A 20284-nucleotide genomic window follows, 5' to 3' on the forward strand; every position below is an offset into this window, starting at 1 on the left:
TCGCCTGGCTGCTCCCGTGCTGCTTCACCCTGAGGAGGTGACGACCTGCACTCCTCCCCTCCCCGTCCACCCCGTCGTCCCCTCCCTCCAGCCTCTCCTGCCCCGACTTGTTTGTATGCTCTTATAAAACTGAGGTACCATTGGGGAGCCTAGGCCACCGCAGCTATACCCATCGCCCCCCCACACACAGCCTGCAAGAAGGATTTTCTAAGTCATAGGGACGAAGGAAGATTCAAAAAGCCTGTCCCAGGAAAACCAAACACGCCAAGAAACACGGTGAAGGATATTTTAATAGGATTTTAGCACTGAATAAACGATGACAATACAGGTAATGATTAAAAATAATATCACGCTCATTATCAAAATAATTACTCAACTCTAAAATAGAAGAATATTAACCTTAGATCTATATGGAGTCCTAAAGTGTTAAAAACATCTCGAGATGAGCAGCCTGCCAAGGAAAAGGAACTTTTTCCCTAGATTTCAAAAGCTACGTCTGAAAATATCCCTAAGCTTGGTTCATCTGCAAATGAGCAGCTCAGTAAAAATCCCGGGGTGGAGCTGAGTTCTGTGCTTGATTCCTTTGCCAGAGTGTAAAAACTTACGAAATTAAAAGATCTCAAATAAGGTTAGTAGATGTTTGGATATACCTAATACGTTATCTACTCAGTAAGATGAAGCTGCATTATTCTAACATGGGACTGAAATGCACCTTTTTGTTGTCAAGTAGAGATCTCTTTGCAACCACTAACATAAACCCAGTTTTATTGTTAGATGCGGTTTGCCTGGCACGAAATCATCAAAGTAGCTCTAAGTGACCCAAAATTGACGTACCTTAACCTAGGTTCCTTTCTAAAATCTTTTGAACTCTAGCATTGCGCCCCCCCCCCCCGCCCGTCCCCATTTTCTGAGTTGCTTCTCCTCTTAGCTTAGCTCTAGTCAAGCACGTGCTATTTCAGTCTAAATTCTCAGTATTGAGCAGTTAAGGAAGGTCTGTGCAGAGTAGAGGGGGAGGAGATGGCAAGGAGGTTTAAGGTAGAGGTTTTCAAGGGGAGCGATAGCTGGCGTCCACGTTGCGGTAGATGACTAGATCAGCTCCGTTCTGAAGGTCCTGATGCAAACTCGAAGTGAGGAGGCCAGAGAGGGGCCAAGGAGGAGCTCCATGTAGCCAGAGCAACAAGCAACAGGGTTTTGGCCAGCGTAAGTTTGAGATGAGATCACAAGCCCCTCTCTACTTCCACACAGGAACACAGAGAAGGGGAGAGCCAGCCCATCTCTGTCCCTGGCTGCCCCAGGGCTGCAGGAGCCTCAGATGTGCTTCTATCCTGCTCCAGCTAGGGCCGTGGGGAATGGGAGCTGAGCTCAGGTGGGCACAGCAGTAGCAGTGGTAGCATGTGGGCTCCCCTGCCTTGCTGGCCCACCCAGATATTCCCCACCGGTTGGGGAGCAGGCATAGGGAGGGCAAACCCAGCCATTGGCACCGGTGTCTACAGTGTCGCCTGGCTCCCTTTGCAGCCATTCCCTGCAGCCCCTGGAGCGGGAGCAGGCAGAAGCAGCTATGGCACATGGGTCTCCCATTCCTGTGCCCCAAAGCAGAAGTGAGAGTGGAAGGGGAGGGGAGGTCCTGCTGAGCACACAGGGCAAGAGAGGGGATCCTGAGTGTTGGGGACGGGGAGCTTCGTACCTGATCTGGGAACTTTAAAAAATGCCTGGATGCTGCTCCTGTGGTCTGAACTGTGCAGTCAGCCTGGGCATTGGACTGTGGGTACCCGGGGCTAGAATGGGTGATGGTTATGCCCCAGTCGGTCACAAATGGCTTCATCGTGTGACTTGCCACTCCAGCTGGCACCCCTGACAGAGGGCGTGGGGTGGGCAGGCCAGGGTGCCTGGATGGTGGTTCCAAGTCCAGCAGTGGTGACAATACTCGCAGTGGCTGCTGGAAGGAGCCACCGCTGCCAGGGACCGGCAGAAAGTGAAGTCGAACTGCTGAACCACTCCAACCCTTCTGCGAGCTCGGGGTGGTGTGACTGGCCACATGTGCCACAGCTGGGGCTGCCCTCTGCTCCTGGGCTAGACAGGGCTGAGGGCTCCACTGTGGGCCAGGATTATATCCCTTGGTGGGCTGAATCCGGGCCGTGAGCCATATTTTGCCCACTGCTGATTTACAGCCTCAGGGTTAAAGCTGACAGTTTGTGATTGGAATACATAGTAGTAGTCTTTTCTCCCCTTCCCTTCCCAATCATCCAGCCTCTCTTAATTTCCAAAAACTTTTGAAACATGCTCACTCCACTGTACCTGCAAAAAGATGATTTTGCAGCTCTTCCAAACAGATGAGGCCTTGCTTTGAATAGATTGGTTTGGCCAGCAGTGGTGCACCTGACACACTTACCTGAGTCATGAAGTCTGTAGTCAATTTGGAAAGATCTCGGAAAAACAATTAAAATTCATGTTAAGACTCACTTCTCATTGCCCCAGTCCAATCACCACTGGAAGGTCAAATGCCCAAATCCTAGTCCTGAATATTTCAGATAAGAATCCTGTCTCTGGCAACAGAAGCCAAGGTTCACGCCTCCCAAGGGAATACTGTAACCACTAGACTACACAGGCAGGCTGCCTTTGGTTTTTTTTTTGGCCCCTTGACTCTTGGCTGCCTATTGGTCCAGCTTCATCAATCCTAGAGGTTCTCAACCTTTTTTGTATCAGGACCCATTTGTAAACACTGATGGCCTGTCCTGACCTAGTGTCCTTCCCCCTAACCCACTGCCCTCTGCTGCCAGTCCACAGTGTATGGGGCAAGGGGTGGGTATATGGGGCTGTAGCAGGGCAGTAAGGTGCCTGCTACTTGTAGAGCAGAGATAACTACGTAGGTGCCGGTTGCTGGGGCAACCAGAGGGAGCTAGTGACCCACACCTGCCAGCGGTCAGCTGACTGGAAGGGACAGGGCCTGGCTCACATTTAAACCCCAGGGCTGAGGCCAGGCGAGCAGTTCCCTGCTGGCAACCAAGGGGAAAGGAGCTCTGCGTACACGAGCAAAGGGGAGAGGCCTGACTACATGAGAGGCTCCTGATACTGGTGGGAGATAAGAGCACCCTTGGGATGGCTTGAATGATGTTTTAGCCAAGAGGCGTGAATTTATGTTATAGCCCAGAGGCTTGTGTTTTGTTTGCTGTATAACTGGAGGTTTGGGTGAGGCTATTAGGGGATGGAGGAGGCCTCATTTTTGGGGACACACTTCAGAGTGGGAACCCTGGTGCCAAGGAGGGCGCAGCTTTTTTAGGGCACAGATCCCGGCGCCAGTGGGGGTGCAGCTTTTTTAGGGCATAGACCCAGCGCCAGTGGGGGTGCAGCTTTTTTAGGGCACAGACCCCAGTGTCAGTGAGGTGCAGAGTGAGACAGGGCAGTGGAGAGCTTGAGAGCCAGGAAGGGGGCAGTTTGGGACGATCTTAAAAAAGCCAGGGAGGCCTGGTGCACCTAGAGGTGCAGGTGTATATATTTTGGTTTTTTTGTGTTTTTGTTTGGACTGGTGGGGTCGCACCCTGGTGTTGGACTTGCAACCCCCTTGCTGTGGGGCTGGTGCCCGTGCCTCTGAGCCAGGGAGTGCCATGCTCCAGAAGGGAGTAGAAAAGCAGGCCACGAGCCTCCAGACACTAGAAAGAGAAGCTAGAGCCTCAGAGTCAAACCCTGTTTGGTGGGTTTGGATGGGAAGGCCTAGCTAGAGAAAAAAGGGATCAGGCCCTCCTAAGAGAGACCCCAACATACCCAATAGAATAGGCAGTCTCCCGCTCACATAATAATTTCCATCAAGACGTGGCAGACAAAATTAGGGTGGGACAGAAGAATTCCAAGAGGGCTCCAAGGGCGCCCCACATAAAGCGTGGATGACCAAGAAGATGGTGCTGGGAAGGGAGACCTGTTACAGGGGCATTGAAGAGCCCAAACAGCCCCTCATAGGCTGGAACTCTGCCAGCCTGCAAGGAAAAAGCCATGGTTTCCCACACTTTTCTCCTTGAAAAGAGATCCATTTTTAAAGTTTGTTTGTGACCCTTTCATATATTTTTGTGACTCAGGTTGAGAAACAGTGATCTATCCTATTCTGTAGTCCAGGGGTGAGGGCATTCTCTAGGGAACTGGATTCAAATCCTCTAGGGGTAAAGAAGGCCTAGAACTCAGGTCCTGACTTCTTGGGTAAATACTCTAAATACTAGGGTATTGGGCACCATCTGTAACCTGGTAGTTAGAATGCAGTGAGGTTAATTTTAGATCTGAACTGAATACCTTGTAGTTGATTTTAGATGTAGGTTTTTTATAACTCTGACTAACTTCTGGAGCCTCTCTGATGCTGCAGGCAGAGTTCATACACCTCCTGCAAGTGCTAGAAAAATCTTAAGTGGAAGTGAGGCTTGCAAGTGTCTGCTTCAGGTCAGGTCTCAGCAGGCTCACTGGCCTGAGTAAAGACACTTTGGGAACTTTGCCCTCCAAAATGGAAATGTATAAGGCATATGAGCACATAATGAGTGTTGTGCATGCTGGCACAAGGTGACTTTGAATCACTGCTTGGGATGTAGGTGGGCAAAGCATCTCTTATGTGTATAATGAGACATTCTGAATCCAACCTTGGATGTAGTCCTCTTCACTTGACTGTAAATACATCTCAAGGCCTTTGTGTGCCTCCTCTCTTAGGGTTCCTATACATGTGCAGAGAGCCTGCTCCAACGCATTGAAGGAGACTCGATTAATCGAGACATTAATAGAGTCTGCTAGAGCATGGAAATTAATGAGCTCCAGCAGACTCTAGCATCATGTATCAGCATCTCCGTGCTGAAAAATGGCAGTGGGGCACTTTGAACTAAAGCTCGTTCAATGAGCTTTAGTTCAAAGTGCCCTGCCACCATTTTTTAGTGTGGAAATACTGATACACGTGACACTTGGGCACTTTTAATTAGCACAGCTTGCTAATTAAAGCACCCTCCCATGTCTTCCAGAGCACATGTAAAAATGCCCTTAGTGCCTGAACTAAAATCAGTAGGAAGATCCCCATTGATTCCAATGGCATCTGGATCATAGATTACTTAAAAATGTCCCACAGGTTGGGTTGTGGAAAGAAAATCCTACCACTTGGAAAGACATGAAGTCAAACTCATCATGCCTGGAAGTTGTTTGCCTTCCTGTTTACTTGTACCTAAGCTGAAATACTGTGGGGCCCATACCACTGTATTCTCCTAAATCCACAACCCAGGTCCCTAATACTGCTCATACAGCTTGGCCTTTTTATGTTGCTACTCCTTTTTTTTTTTTTCCTATTTAATTCAGGTTCTTAATCAGTCCTCACCCACAATGTTTGTCAGTGCTTCATACATGTAAAGCCCTGCACATATCCTGGGCAGGATGAAGGCAGAGGGGTTTTTTTAGAGCTCTTTATATTATCGTTTCAACAACAGACATCTGGAAGGCAGATCACCACCCTAGAAGCACAAAAACCAAAGATCAGGAGGAATTAGCTATGAGACTTCTCTTCTTTCATAAGACCTGGGTCAGCAGCCACCATCACATCTGTCCATTCCGTGACTGTCAGTCTCTTGACAAGCTGGCCCTTCATAATCCATGAATCAGGGTTGAATGAAAACACGACACAACAAAACAGCTCATTTTTCACAGCAGAAACATAACCATATTTTTTCTAGATGCATCATATACATCCAAGATTTTGATTTCATATTTCACTTTTCCCCCTGCTTTGCAGAAATGATAGGTAAATTCTCGATGCCATGAATTACTTCCATACGTAACTTGTCTTTGACATCCAACCACTGTCCTCTTATCATCCACTCCAATAATTAAATAGCCTTGTGTGTTTGCAAATGTAGGTACATAATTTGGAAGAGTGCTTTTAACATATTTCAAGACATTCTTTGTCACAAAGCCTTTAAATACAACATGCGTAGACTCAGTGAATGGCAGGGTCCCTCTGTGCAGCAGTTTGTCTCTTTCAAAAGAAATTAGCAGTAGCTTCAAGTATGTCATTTTCCTCCTGCACATTAAGTTCCAATGTTGCTTGAGTGCTGCTCTATTGGGCTCTCTTGGCTGTTGGACCTGTCTTTTCTTCGTATCTTTGCCTAGAATCAGCTTTCCTCTCCTCAAGAAATTCAAAAGCTTCATCTGGTTTCAGGCTAGCAACAGAGGTGAGAGATTTTTGACACAATCCAGAATTTAGGGAGCAAATATGTTGCTTCAAGAGAGCTGGGGCAGATGACAACTTCTCTCTGCTCCGAGATTTCAAAATCAGAAATTTGCTGTTTTGCTGTATATCGTTAAAATACTTTGTCAAATCTGGAGAATTAATAACGTGGTTCCTAAAGGAGGTCTCCATATCCAGTCCAATGCCATAATTTTTGTAGTTGTAATCCTCATTTTCAATCTCTAGTGTTATCACACCACCTCCAGAATTCAATAGTGCACACGCTGCTGGGATAAGGACACTGTTTTGTGCCCTTATATGATCACCTGCCATTTTTTTTCTCTTCTCACCCAGAGTTACTTTTCCTACATCTACAACCACATCAGGATAGTCTGTATCATAAATAAGCAACGATTTCTCCTTCTGGGTCATCCTGCTTCTTCAACAGCCAGAACTTTCAGAAACCTTTGGAAACAAATGGCTATAATCAATACACATAAGCTGTTCTGCAATAATGGCACATGTAAACAACCTTACCCTGTGGTAAATGAAATTTAAATGTGGTAGCTTAGCTCTCAGTGAAGGAGGAGATATCACTGGATTACTTAGCCCTATCTCAGGGGTGCCCAACACCATGGGCTGTGGGCCAGTGCCAGACAGTTAAGGGTTGGCTGCCGGTCTGCAAGAGGGTTGGCTGCCAGACCAGAAGTGACCACAGACCGGCAAACTGCAGACTGGAAATGACCAGCATACTGCAGACAGGTAGCCAACCCTTTTTTATACTGAGCCACTTCTGGTCTGGGGTTTGCCGGTCCTTAGCATAAAAAGGTTAGGAATCCCTGTCCTATCTCTCCAGAACACAAACTCTGACTTCTGAAAATAAAATAATACCAATCTGAAGTACATGCCAACATAACTCTAACTCTGCACCTTGGGGTGGGCAATGTGCACTGGAAATGATCTGCATGCACTCCAGCAGTATTCAGTGTGTTAATTGTAACTGCTTTGGCAGTGCTGTAATTATAATGTGGAGTGCGATGGGAAAACTGTCTTCTGGGTTGGGAAGGGGGGGGACCTTCTCCCCTTAATCCCTGTGATCAAAGGAAAGGGGTGTATGCATACGAGTGACCCAACATGCATCCTTTCACCACTCCATTGTATGGTTGGAGTGGCCAATTTGTGGTAGGTGTGTCCTATGTGGCATGGACAGCCTCTATGCAGAGCATGCATCAGGGTGGGGATAGGCAGCACAAGGGCAGGTAGGGCAGGAAGCAGAAGGCAGAGCTGCAGAGGTGACACTAGGTTAGGGTGACACTGTTTGGATCTTGGGGAGTTCTGGATTTGCAGCTGAATAAAGGCTTTTTTCTGTGTCTCAGCAAAGCTGCAAACCACAAGGAAGCTTCATATTAAAAGTAACACTGCAGACACTTAGGCAAGCAGTTTTCTAACAATGTCGTAGTGTTATGAGTTCATGGTGTAAGGAAACTAGATGCAGCCTACCAGCTATTGTCAGGAGATAAAGCCAACGCAAGACCTTGAAGATGAAGGAGTCCACAAGAAACAGCGATTAACTGAGAGAAGCTGAGTTCACGGTCTTACACATGTGCTCATAGCAAAAAGGTATGTAAATGAATGAAATACATAGGCACTCTTATGCTAATGAAGCAAACAGTAAACAGAGGCAGAGCTTGGGAGACAAGGAGATATGGGTAGAACAAAGGAGGGGGGAAGGTGGAGTAAATGTTAATGAGTATGAACCAAGGTGTATAAACGTGAAAAGAATGAATGTTCACTGCAGCTCCCCGCTATTTTTTGGCAGCTCGCCCGAACCTGCCTCCATTCTGAATAAAGCTGTTGTTGTGCAATGTGTGTTGGTGTTTGCTCCTTGCTTGCTCTCTGAGCAACTGGATCCACCCTGTCTTCACTAACACCTAACGTAGCTGATATGTCCTCCATCGGAGGTCTATATTGAGCAGATTCTTTTTGGTGTTGGGTGGTGGAACCGGAGCTTGCTCCATCCACTCCATGCATTGACCTGGTATTACAGTGCTTCCAGGACCGCTGCAAAAAAACAGAAGGAAAAAAAAAAAGTCTCCCTAACCGTTGGGCACAGCATGGAATCGGGGTCTCACAGGAACAGGGAGCACAAGGCAGGAAGCAGAAGGCAGAGCAGCAGATCAGGCACAGAAGGGGATTGGAGCAGCATGTGGGGCTCATTTTTGGCATGCCTGCCAAAAAAGTTGGCCTCTGTGGTATGGGGTGTGCCAGTGGCTGGCTACCGTGAGGACTGTCAGTAATTACAGGGAGAAGGGTGCGACAAGTGGGTTTAGCCAAAGGTATGTGAAAACCTAGTGCCAGGTGCTATCTTGTACCCCAGGGTGAAGCAATGGTGCAGTTTCGCAGGTACTGGTATCGGCAGGGTGTAGACAGGTCCTACTTAACACGGCTCAAAAACAGGCAAGAATGGGGGGCCCTTGGGCCCTTCCCTCATCTGAAAAACGAGGGGCTGGCAGCCGCCCACCCCGGCTCTGCCCTCGCATGTGCTGCGCTGGGGACGACTGTGCTCTCGGCGCGGCTCCGTTTTCTCCAATGACCTTTGGAGTTTCCTTCCCAGGGTAACAGAGCAAAGGGCAAGCGAGGCACGACTCCGCTCCCCGGGGGCTGCCCAGCCCGTCGCCCTCCGGGGAAGCTCGAGCCGCGCGGGCGGATGCCACGGCGGAGCGCCCCAAGGCGCGAGCCCGGAGCACGGGGGCTCCGCAGCCGCTGCCCCGGGGCTGGAGATTGCCCCGGCATCCCCGCGCCAACACGCGGCAGGCGGCGCCTCGCCCGAGCAGCGCCGCGGGCACCCGCGGGGACCGGCGCCGCAGGACAGGCCGCTTCCCACAAGGAGCAGCGCCCGCACCCGGGGCGCTGCTAGGGGAAGGGGACGCCCCGGCCCCGGCCCCGGCCCACCTCGCCCGCGGCGCCGCCGCCCCCCGCCTCTGTGGTTCCTCCCGCCACCAGGGGGGGCCGTGCAGTCACAGAGCTGACAGCGTGCGCGCGCAACGCCGCCACAGTATTGCAACCACGCGCTTGGCTCAGCCTGGCGTTCCGGCGCCGTCAGGTGATCCGTGCGGGGCGCCGCGATTGGCTGCTGCGGGGAGGGGGCGGGCCAACCGGCGGCTGAGCTTGGCGCGGGGGCAGTGTCGGGGTGGCTGCTGCGGCCTGAGGTCGGGCCGGGCTGGGGCGGCGCGCTCTTTGTCTCGGCCCCCGCCGGGCCGAGGAACCTCCGCGGGTTCCCGCGCTCCGCTTGGGCTTGTGGCGTTGCGCGAGGCGCTGGCCGTAGCGAGCCCAGCCGTGCCCCGCCCAGATGGCCGCAAACGCCCTTACGCGGCGTCTTGAGTTTTACGCGGGGCCTGCGGCGTCCCCGAGCGCGGTCCCCGTCGCGGCCGTCCGGACACGCGGGGAAGCAGTAATACCACGAGCGGAAACGTCCTTCCAGCGCGACGGTGGCTCGAGCCGGGACCTCGCATCTTGTCAGCTCCCTACAGCGAGTAGGCCGTAGCCGCCAGGGACTCGAGCCTCCCCTCTTGGAAACTGCCAGCTCTTAGTAGTACTCGCTTGTGTTTTGACTACAGAAAAACAAAAGAGGTTTTTTTTTTTCTGTTGCAAAGAACTGAGAAAAGTCGGACCAGGTCAGAATCTTTTTAAGGCGATGGATTTCTTTTTGACATCTCCGGGTTTGTCTTGAGAGTCATATTTGTGCACCTAGCAGTGCTCACATTGTGTGGCACCATAGTGCTCTGGTTGGGATCTCAAGGCACCCTTAAGGTGCTGCACAACCTGTTGGGAATTGCTGCTGCAGGGGAAAGAGCTGCCTTTACTAATGAAGTGCCACATGGATCACGGGTCTGTGGTGTAGGTGTAGGAAGATGTACCAAGGCATAGGCAGACTTTGCTAGTATTTCATTTTTTATTGTTTGTAAATCTGGTCATTCCTGCCTTGCCTGTGCAGGGAAAGCATCAACAGGTTGTTAAATGTTTTAGGCACTCTTGTAAACAAAATTATTACTGTGGGGAAAGTATACAGGTCCCCAAATGAATTATAGTTTCATAGCTGTTAGGGACTGGGAAGGAAAAAAATTGTGGAAAGCGGCTTCTCAGGGGACAGGAATAGGATTGTTCCAGTCCTAGAGTTAAGAGTCCATTCAGATAATGGTATTTTTTTGCCTGTAGAAGTAATTTATCTATTAGACGTAAATAAGATGTGCCTAAAGCAATGATGAGTGAAGTATAGTTTGACCTGGTATTACCAAGATGTCATGTCTTGGTTCTGACCAGGGTATGATCATATAATCTTCTCTCTGAGCTCATTCAGGCTATAGTCTCATTTGCTTCTAAATGTTTTTTATATATCCCTTTAATCTCTCTGACCAATGTATCTAAACAGCCATCGAGCAATATGGTGGAAACCATTAGTGGAAAAAATAGGAAGAATTCTATTTTAAGTTCTTGTATAAACATTTATTCAAAAGCTACATTGGTACTGTCAATAATGTTAGGGCCACTGTATCTTCACTTAACAATCCATTATTTCTGAGGCTACTAGAGGTTCCTAGTTGTTCTTTTTGTCATAGAGGGCGATGTATCAAACCTCAACTATTCTGCTGTTCCATTTAATCTATTTGTAAGAAACCCATTCATAATGGAAATAGACCAAGTTGTTTGAGAGACCTTGGAGGTCTCTAAACTACATTCTTATCTGGTTCTTTTTTTTTTTCTTCCCAGGTTTGGCTGACAGCTTCACATCCACTTATCTCTCTTTTGTACCTTATGGAAGATCATGGAATAATTGAAGCCTGAAAAATATATAATATAGGAAAAACCACAGGAGTTTTATTACCTTTACATTGGTATTATTGGTGTGTTTCTGAGCAACAGGGATTAGTATTTTTCACCAGTGCAATAAATGAACACATGCCATGAAGTATAAGAGGAAGCATTACTAGGAAACAGAGTAGTGTGGATTTGTGTATGCTCTGTACTCTTTCTGCTGACAAGCTATTCACTTTGCACAGTAGTGAGCTGCTCAAAAAAACCCTGTACCTAGGGTTTGGAGGGGGGTTCTCTTTTGTTTTGCCTTGTGGGCGTGAGTGAAGATGGCAAAGCATGTGTCAAAGAAGAGGAAAATTAAGGAAGAAAATAATAGATTTCCAGAACATTGGGAAGTGGATTATACTGAACAGCTATCAAGTGCTGCAGCTTCTTACGCAGTAACTTTGCAGTTAGCCAAAGCAAAGAAACCGTACAGTGATGGGGATCTAGTGAAAAAATGTGCAATTGAAATGGCCAGGGCATTTGGGGATGAGAACATGGTGAAAAACTTTGAAACAGTTTCACTCTCTCATCAGACAGTAGCCCAAAGAATTGAAGATATGAGTAATCAGGTATGTGAAAAGTTATTATACAATGTCAAAAAGTGTCGCTATTTTTCCTTATCGTTAGCAGAGATTACTGACCAAACTGATACAAGTCAGCTTCTCATATTTATCAGAACTGTGGAGGAAGATTTCTCAGTGAAGGAGGAGTTGCTGTCTCTTGTCTCATTACATGACACTACAAAGGGAACAGATATATTTGAAGCTCTTCAGAACAGCGTGAGTGAATATGGCGGTTTTGAGAAATGTACCTGTATTGCCACAGATGGTGGTAGGACTGTTATCGGTTCTGAATTTGGATTATCAGATCTGCTGAAGAAGTCTGGTGTTACATGCCCCATGATTCACTGTGTGATTCACCAAGAATCTTTGTGTGGGAAATGGGTGAAACAAGCTGAGGCTATGAAAGTTGTTGTGAAGGTTACCAGTCTTATTTGTGGTGGAAATAAATCTTTGTTACACAGTAAATTCCACTCATTTTTGGAAGAAATGCAATTGGTGTATGGAGATTTACCTCTGGATTCCGAAATACGTTGGCTAAGTGCTGGTAAGGTTCTCATAAAGTTCTTTGCTCTCAGAAAAGAAATTCCAGTGTTCCTAAAAGAACAAGTGAAAACTGACACCACAGAGCTTGAAGAAAGATTTTTGTCGCCCCAGTTTCTGGCCGAATTAGCTTTTTTGACAGATACTACCACTCACTTAAATGAATTAAATTTAAAGTTGCAGAGTAAGAATAATACAATATCAGACCTCTTTGGATGTGTGAATGGGTTTCGTAGAAAGCTAAAACTGTTCAAGGTTGGTCTCGAAAAGGGTGATCTTATACATTTCCCATCTTGCAAGGAACTGGAGAAAGAAATGGAAAATTTTGAAGGTGTAAACTTTTTGGAATTCTCATCCAATGTAGATGCTATGGTGACAGAATTTGACAATCGCTTTACCGAACTGGAGTTACTGAAAAACACACTGATGCTTTTCAACAACCCGCTTGGATCTGTGCTTGAAAATCAGTCTTCCAACATACAGCTTGAACTGTGTGATCTACAAGCTGACCCATTCTTAGCTGGGAGACGAGAAATAGGCCAGGACTTCTTTAAACTTATACCAGAGAATCGCTTTCCACATTTAAGGGATCTTGGTTTAAAGATTGTATCAATGTTTGGCAGTACGTACCTATGCGAAAGTGCCTTTTCTACAATGAAGTCTATAAAATCTCAGTATCCATGTTCGCTTACAGATGAGGCCCTCACTCGCTCACTTCGACTGGCCTTAACTGAGGAGTCAGTTGATATAGGTCCTCTTGTGCAGAAGATGGAGGATCCACAGTTTTCACACTGAAAAGTTAACTTTTTTTTTACCGTGTTACTTGTAGGCAAATGTATCAGTGTCATTTAAATATGTAGATGTTTTGCTTATGTCCTGCCTTTGTACTACAAGTGTGTGTGTATATAGTATTAAGAATTACTTCCATTTCATCCACTCAGAAAAAGTGTAGCCCAAAAGAAAGATGTAAAGAGAAATACTAACCCCCAGTTGAACGTCCCTGCCAAAAGCCACATAGCAATTTCACAAGTACAGTAAGAGCTGAGTTATTTGGTACCTTTATAAGCCAGCAAACTCCGTTAACCGGCATGCTGGCTTGTAAGGGAACTATGGCACTTCTGGTTTCACGGAGGGCTCACAGCCCAGAGGAAAGCAGCCTGTGCTACCAAGTCCACATGGCCTGGGGCATAGCAGCATGCACAGGTCCCCCCCTCCCTGTCCCTCAGGGCCCACGGGAGGGGTAGCAACACCCAAGATGCAGCAGCCTGAACAGGCAAAGACACCAGTTTGAGCCGCTCAGTTAACTGGCAAATTTTGTTATCCAGCCTCCATTCCTTGTGGTTGCTGGATAACAAAGCTTTTACTGTACTTGAATTGTTGCAGTTTCATTAGAAAAAAAAGATCCAGGGACAGAGCAAGATGTATGTACTTTTACTTAAAGTAGCCAGTCTATTTCCACTCTTTACTTTAAAGTGGATAAATCTTAGATCACCTCTATAATGAGTCACTGATTTAAAATTAATCTAAGTCCATAAGACCAAGCATACTGCTAATGACAAACATAATTAACGTAATTATGATGGTACATGTCAGTGACTGAATTGTCCTTGATATTTGGCCCATGGGCTATGACAGGCAGATAGAAGCCATTTTCACCTCTGCTACAAATGAAAGACCAGCACTATTGGAAAACAAAAGGTCCTGGAAAAAATAAAATATCATCCTCAAACTCTTCAGTATACTCTAGACCCAGGCCTATAGTCACTGTGTATATAAGGACTTACATTGAAATCATTGGGACTATCCAAAAAAGGTTTGTGCTGTCAGGTTTCCTTAAGTATCAGTTTTTCAGAGGGAGGATAAAAAATCTGTTGAAATAAAAGTGATAGAATGGAGACATGAATTAATGCCACATATAAAACTGTAATAAGCTTGTATTAAAAGCCTTTTCAAATGTTGATCATCTTGTGTTGAATCTGACGTTTTTATAAGGTATTTTTGCATTAAAAGATGGAGACATGAGGGAGGGTATAGCAGCTCTGGGCTAATTTAAAGAGGCTGCATTCCCAACTTCCCTGCTGCTGTTATCCCTGGCCTTTCTGCTCTCTCACCTGCTAGCAGTGCCTGCTTGTCCTTTCTCCTGTAATCATTGCTCCCCACTGCTGTTTGGCATACCTTTCAGCTGCACCCAGTAAACAGGTTATGTTGGATGGGGAGGGTGGGGTGGGGAGAATGAAGCATAAATGGTTGGGGCAGTAGCAGAAGACTGGCACTAAAAGATTGCCAACCCTTGTCTTAGATTAAGACCAAGCCCCTTGTTACCCTCTAAAACCACATATTGACAGCAAGGAGTTTAACTGGCGTTTCTACAATTTAGTCTAATGCCACACTAGCTGGGATAGCTTACTGCTGCCCCTAGAGCACTTTCAATAGAAAATCACCATTGTCCTTAGACATTTGTTCCTTAAAATTGGTCAAAACTCTAAAGCAGGGATTAACTTTAAAGCATAATATCCACCTTCACTGCATTCCCTAGCTTCATGTAGCAAATCCTTCAATATGATGAAATAGGTGTAACTTGCTAAATGAGGTTATGCTACAGGTGTGGCTGGTTTAAATTGGGTCTGGCCAGTTGTAACTTGATGCTTTGGTTCCTTATTAATATGAAGACATTCTCTTCAGCTTATTTCTAGTATGCAAGGTTTTATGCACAGGATCTTCATCCACTGTGCCTATATACATCTTAAGATGAAGGTAGCTGTGGCCTCAGCTAATTCATACAAATATGGTACTTAGATGAGTTTATCAAATATAATCAACAGAAATTTACCAGATACCAAGTGCCTGATTCCAAGAGTCCTAATAGCCAAGAAGAACAGGAGAGATGCAGCTTTTTTTTTTTTACTGCAAGAACTGTTACTAAGGATTCTTATAAACTGAACGGGCACCATTCCTGCTTTAATGGAATTTGCTGCCTATACTTAATAAGCCTAATTCAGACAGCGAATCCTCTCCTCAGTTCATGCTTGTATCGGTTGCTTTGTAAATCTCATTTCCAAAGGCAAAAAGCTTAAATTTATAAATGGTTGATAGGCACTCCGAACACTTATCAATACTAAAATGAGTAGCCTGGTAACATGACGAAGCTTAAGAGCAGAAGAATTAGCAGAGGAGAAGTATCTCTAGGCCTGCACCTATGTACACCTATGTGATGCTGTCTGCTCAGGGTACCAAAATTGCTGGTTAAGACCCTGAGTTTAAGGAAGGCTCAAGAAGCCCTGCAATGAGTGATTAAACAGTTTATCTAGAGGCTAAGATTTTTCCCCCTATCTCCTGCCCAGTACCTTCAGTGGCTAATTACTGCCTTTAAGCAGGATTTATACCTCTTCCAGATTTTGATAGTCTCTTTAATCTTTCCTAAATGCACACTTTGTTATCCATTTGGGCATTCCATGTTATTTAGTGTAACTTTACAACTTCAGTATTCAAAGCACTGGTAACCCTAATTACAGCATATAATTGTAGCTGAACCTGACAATCTTGTTGTAATGTGTTCAAACTGGATGAAGCCAAGGCTTGTTAAAATTTGGGCAAGGCAGCAAAAACTACTACTGGCATTAAAGTCCAAATGTGCCATAGTGCCCAGTTATACTAGTCATAAGCTGGCACTGTACATTTTCCTGTCTTGCGTGACGGTCTTCTGTGTTGGCACAAAGATCGTATTCAGGGTGTAAGAGAGCCTAGATTATATAAGACCCGAGCTGTATGTCAGGTAGAGGCAGAGTGCAGTCCTTTCAGCTTTCAGGGGAATACAGTTTGACAAGGTGCTGCAGCTCTGTTGCATAGCCAGTAATTGGGCATCTCTGGTGATTCTTTACGTAGTTATAAACACAGCGGTAACAGAACACAAAGCCCGATGTGGACAAAACGGTGTCATTGGTTCGGATCTTGTGGCAGAGTGGACACACTGTCTTCAGTTTTGGTAAGAGGGGTGAGCCCGTGCTGTGGTCAAGGTGTATGGGGGGTGGAGGAGTAGGGAGTACAGTCAGAGATTTGATGGTCTCCTGGTTTTCAGATGAGTACCACCAGTCCAGAAACTGCAGGAAGAACACACCCACAGAGAGACCAGTGGACAGAGAGAAGGCAATACCTCCAAATGCTTTCTTCACTGCCGCATGCACTTGTTCCTTGATGCTATATCAGGGAGATGAGGTATGGATAGTTAGTACAACACATTTGTCCACCTGGAAACCAACAGTGCTAACAGACAGAATTGGATGCTATGTAGTAGAGGTTCAGGGCATCCCCAAGTGGCAATGGGCTTAAACTACAGCAAAACAGATACTGATTAAACTTCATTTAAAAAAAAAACCCCTACTTGTAAAAGCAGAGAGAGCAAACAAGTTGTCTAGGGAAGCTGTACAATCTCCTTCACTGGAAACTTACAAGAAAAGGTTCAGTAGGCAACTGGGATGGTTCGGCAAGAGTGAATCCTGCAACTGGACAATGGTTGGACTGGATGACCCCTGAGGTGCCTTCCAACCCTCTGTGATTGAATTTAACTTTTTAAAAATTCCGTTACATATGTATCACATGTTTACAAAGCTATTTAGAATCAGCCAGATTCTTAATGCAAATAAGTCTAGGAAGGTATAACTTGGCCTGCCTGAGGAATATAGCAATTCTTAACACTTTGAAAAATTTAGATCTAGGTTTACTGCATTTCTGAGGTAGAAGAGCTTAGGACAAGAGACAACAGGACCTTCACCCAGGGTCTGTTTCAGAAGGCTCAGGTTAGCAGTACCCAAAATTCATTGCTGTCTGAATAAGGCAAGTTGCTCATCTGAACAGATAACTGATGCCATCAATCTCCCTTGGTACCAGCCTCAGAAATGCTCAGAGTGCTGAATAGGTTAGAGACCAACTATCCTTGCATGTTTCCAGCCAGGCAGCTCTGCAATTAACTTCAACAAGAAGTCAAGGAAACTATTTCATTTATATTTAAAGTGCATTATGACCTTCCCTCTTAATCTCTAACACTGATAGTTTCATTTCACAGAACAATCTGTGAAAAGAAAGAACCTGGAACATTCCCACAAAGCACTGCAAAAGCTCTATGTTGAATGTGTTAGACCAGGAGTGTTTAAACTCCAGCACACAGGCCAAACGTGGCCATGGAGCCATGGCATCTGGCCCATGGGGACTCCCTATGGGTTGGCAAATTTGGTGGTGAGGGAGCAGTGGCAAATAATACTATTACCCCTCCCCTGCTGCCAAATTCCCAAGCCCTGTGGACCAAATTGGTGTTGGCCATGCTCCCCCCCCGGGCCAGACTGGGGCTGAGCCACACCTATGGGCCCAGATCAAGGCTGGGCTGTAACCCCCTTCTCCCTGCCATACACAGCTGGACCAGGCCCTGCCTTGCCTGTCCCACACACTGGATTGGGCCCATTTGCTGGAGCACTGTCTGTCTAGCCTGCAGGGCAAAAAAGCTGGGTACCACTGTGTAAGATTTCTCCAGTCTATAACTTACCTGTGGCTTGCAGTAGCTGCAGCCAGTTTCTCCTCCAAGGCCTGGATGTCATCCACTGTCAGTCTTACCAGACGTACACCAGCCAGCCTTAGCAGCGGCGAATGGTGTTGAGCCTTACCAAGGATATAACAGAGCTGCTGGATGAGAAACCAGCCCTCCCAGGCCATGTTTACAAATGGGTAGGCTGCTAGAAAGGCCCTATAAAAGCGCTTCCAGGCAGAGGATGGAGGGTGGATGGAATATTCATCTTCTTCTCTTAAGCTGGAGACCAGTTTCTCCAACTTCCCTTTCAAGTAAGGAATGAGAACGAGCAGGAGGAGAGACTTCCAGTGTTCCTGCTTCGGAAGTCCAGCACTTGCCAGCCGGCATGGCCCCTTGCTGTGTCCCAACACTGTCCTCTTTAAGCTATAGAAGTTTTCAGAAAAAGAAGCACTGCACTTGGACAGATAATGCTGCTGGAGCAGTAGGTCTAGGAGTGCATAGAGCTCATCAAACCAAGTCCAGAGGCAGCCATAACGGCCAGGATTGGATTCAGCAAGAACCTAGTACAAGGCACACAAAGCAGAAAAGGTGTCAAAGAGCGGCTCATTAAATTAAAGCTGCCATAGGCCACACATCCATGTTATGAAACAATTCAAAAACAAAAGACCAGAGGCATGATTACAGCAGGGCAGTGTGAGCATCATACCTGACCCTAGCATGTCAGCTGGTTATTAAATAAGCCAGAGGTGAATCTTGGCTTCCAGGGATGAAAAGCTTCCAAGCTGATGGCTGCATACACTTCCAAGGCTTCCAGGAATAACAGTGCTTCCTCCCACAACAGGGATGTGAATACATGGTGTGCAAGTGTTTCACCTGCACAAAAAGGAGCTTATTCAAGAGATACCTTGCGACTCCCTGCATGGAACTAAGTAGCATTAGCAGGAGCAGTATCCCTGGCAGAAAAACCTAAAACATGTGCACTCATCCCTTCATGAACTAGGGGCCTGCACACAAGACCAGGCTCTGCTCAGTTCTGGCTCTGTCTCAGACTTGCTCAAAAAAAAGATTAAGTTACCAGGCCTTTCTGAGTTTCCTCCTCTGGAGACTGTTTCCCTGCCTCACTGCAGGGAAGAGGATGGGTTAACAGAGGGGTGGGCAATTATTTTGGCCTGCAAGCCACATGGGGAGTTTTGATGAGTTGTTGGCCAGGTCAGCATCCTGCCCCCTGACACCCCCCAACTCACTCTCCAAGGTGCTGATCCCATTGGCGTGGCCGTGTGCCCTGCCCACATGGGTCCAAGCTGCCACTTTGGTTTGTGTCCCACAGGCTGCTGCTGCTTAGTTGCGGATCCCAGCCCTGCTGCCCATCCCGCTCCCAGATGCTGTTTCCTGCCCATCTATGGCCCAATCCCAGCCAACTGCACAGCAGAGCCCCACTCCACCGCCTGCACAATCCTGCGATAGGCACTGCTCCCTCCCTGCATGCAGAACTAGCACTCATTGCAGCTGCATGCAGGCAGTCGATTGTGGCTCTGCTCTGTGCTTGGACAGGTGGACAGGATGGGGTTGCAGATGGGCAGGGAGCAAGTGGCTGGGATCCCTGGCTAAGTGGCAGCTGCCCGCAAAACCCAAACAGTAAGCAGAAGCTTTGTGGCTGACTGGACCATGCAATGGGAGCATGCAGAATGCAAGGAACTCCTGCCAGTAGTCCCAGCAGGGGCTTGACTTTCTGTGGCTGCCCCGACTCCTGGCACTACACGGAGCTGAGCATTAGCCCAGTTCAAATGGTGCTGCAAGAGAGACCTAAGCAGATGGCATTTGCAGCCCATCGTGTGGCTGAAAGGAGCCAGGGATGGCAGCAAAGGGAGTGGAAGTGGAAAACTTGGCAGAGGGTTGCGGCTTGGAAGCTCCTGCCAAGGTGGGGAGCAGGGGAGGGCCTAGGCTGGGCTGGGCAGGGCTGTGCGGGGCACATCGGGTGGCGAGTGCCGGGTGGGAGTTGCACCATGGCAGCCGTGCTGGACACCTGGCATGATAGGGTTTCTGTAAATGCAGGTGGTCGCTGCTGGGCTCCTGTCCCGAGGTGTCTGGTGCAGGGCTCTGCCCTGCAGCCCGTGTTGGGCACTGATGCTCCTCCGGTCGTTGGGGCAGGTGGGCAAGAGTGGGGGCCTTGGTGCTCAAAGCCAGCAGCTTCCCCGCTCTCGTCCCAGCTAGGGCAGCGGGACCGAGGGAGCCGGCCCCGGGCTATATTTTGCCGGCCCTGGCTGAGCACCCCCACGCTGCGTGCCACCCGCCCCGGGCTGCCAGGGAGCCGCCCCTCCACCTGCGCGGGGGCTGCAGGGTCCTGGCCCCGGCGCACCTTGGCCATGTGGCGCAGCGCGGGCCGCAGAGCCGCCATCAGGCTGTCCTGAGCCACCGCCTCGAAGATAGACGGAGCCTCCTCGCCGCCGCCCGCCGCCGTCAAGTGCGCGCCGTGCTCCGCCATGGCGGCCCCGCCCGGGCTGCCGCGGGCACGGATGCGCGTGGGCCCCCGCCGGGCCGGGGTTGCGCGGGGACAGGCGGGGCCTCGCTACCACCCGCCTGACGAGGAGGGGGAGGGAGCACCGGCGGCGGCGCAAGCAGTACCCGGAAGTAGAG

The 20284-nt window shown here is 47.9% G+C and overlaps 2 protein-coding genes, 1 long non-coding RNA gene and 2 other non-coding genes across 5 annotated transcripts; 3 read left to right on the forward strand and 2 right to left on the reverse strand.

Moving 5' to 3' along the window:
* Positions 1 to 5457: 5457 nt before the first annotated feature.
* Positions 5458 to 6607, reverse strand: LOC149854047 (protein SLFN14-like). Its single transcript, XM_090026355.1, is given in 4 exon segments — positions 5458 to 5674; positions 5677 to 5991; positions 5993 to 6051; positions 6526 to 6607. Coding segments are annotated over 4 exon segments (636 nt in total). The 3' UTR covers positions 5458 to 5494.
* A 1456-nt stretch (positions 6608 to 8063) lies between these two features.
* Positions 8064 to 8247, forward strand: LOC149854048 (U2 spliceosomal RNA). Its single transcript, XR_016439063.1, has one exon. It is a non-coding gene; the product is annotated as a U2 spliceosomal RNA (small nuclear RNA).
* A 1083-nt stretch (positions 8248 to 9330) lies between these two features.
* LOC149854049 (uncharacterized) lies at positions 9331 to 14093 on the forward strand. The gene is made up of 2 exons (XR_016439048.1): positions 9331 to 9849; positions 10943 to 14093. It is a non-coding gene; the product is annotated as an uncharacterized LOC149854049 (long non-coding RNA).
* Positions 10429 to 10526, forward strand: LOC149854050 (Z30 small nucleolar RNA). The gene has a single exon (XR_016439080.1). It is a non-coding gene; the product is annotated as a Z30 small nucleolar RNA (small nucleolar RNA).
* Positions 14094 to 14346: 253 nt separating the features above from the next.
* PEX12 (peroxisomal biogenesis factor 12) lies at positions 14347 to 20281 on the reverse strand. The gene is made up of 3 exons (XM_090026668.1): positions 20007 to 20281; positions 17669 to 18210; positions 14347 to 16329 (listed from the first exon to the last, which is right to left on the reverse strand). The coding sequence occupies exons 1-3, from the start codon at positions 20130 to 20132 to the stop codon at positions 15930 to 15932; spliced, it is 1068 nt and encodes a 355-aa protein (XP_089882794.1). The 5' UTR covers positions 20133 to 20281; the 3' UTR covers positions 14347 to 15929.
* Positions 20282 to 20284: the final 3 nt, after the last annotated feature.

This window comes from Crocodylus siamensis, chromosome 13 (assembly GCF_052110815.1).
Source record: "Crocodylus siamensis isolate JL-2025a chromosome 13, ASM5211081v1, whole genome shotgun sequence".
In the NCBI taxonomy this organism is placed as follows: domain Eukaryota; kingdom Metazoa; phylum Chordata; order Crocodylia; family Crocodylidae; genus Crocodylus; species Crocodylus siamensis.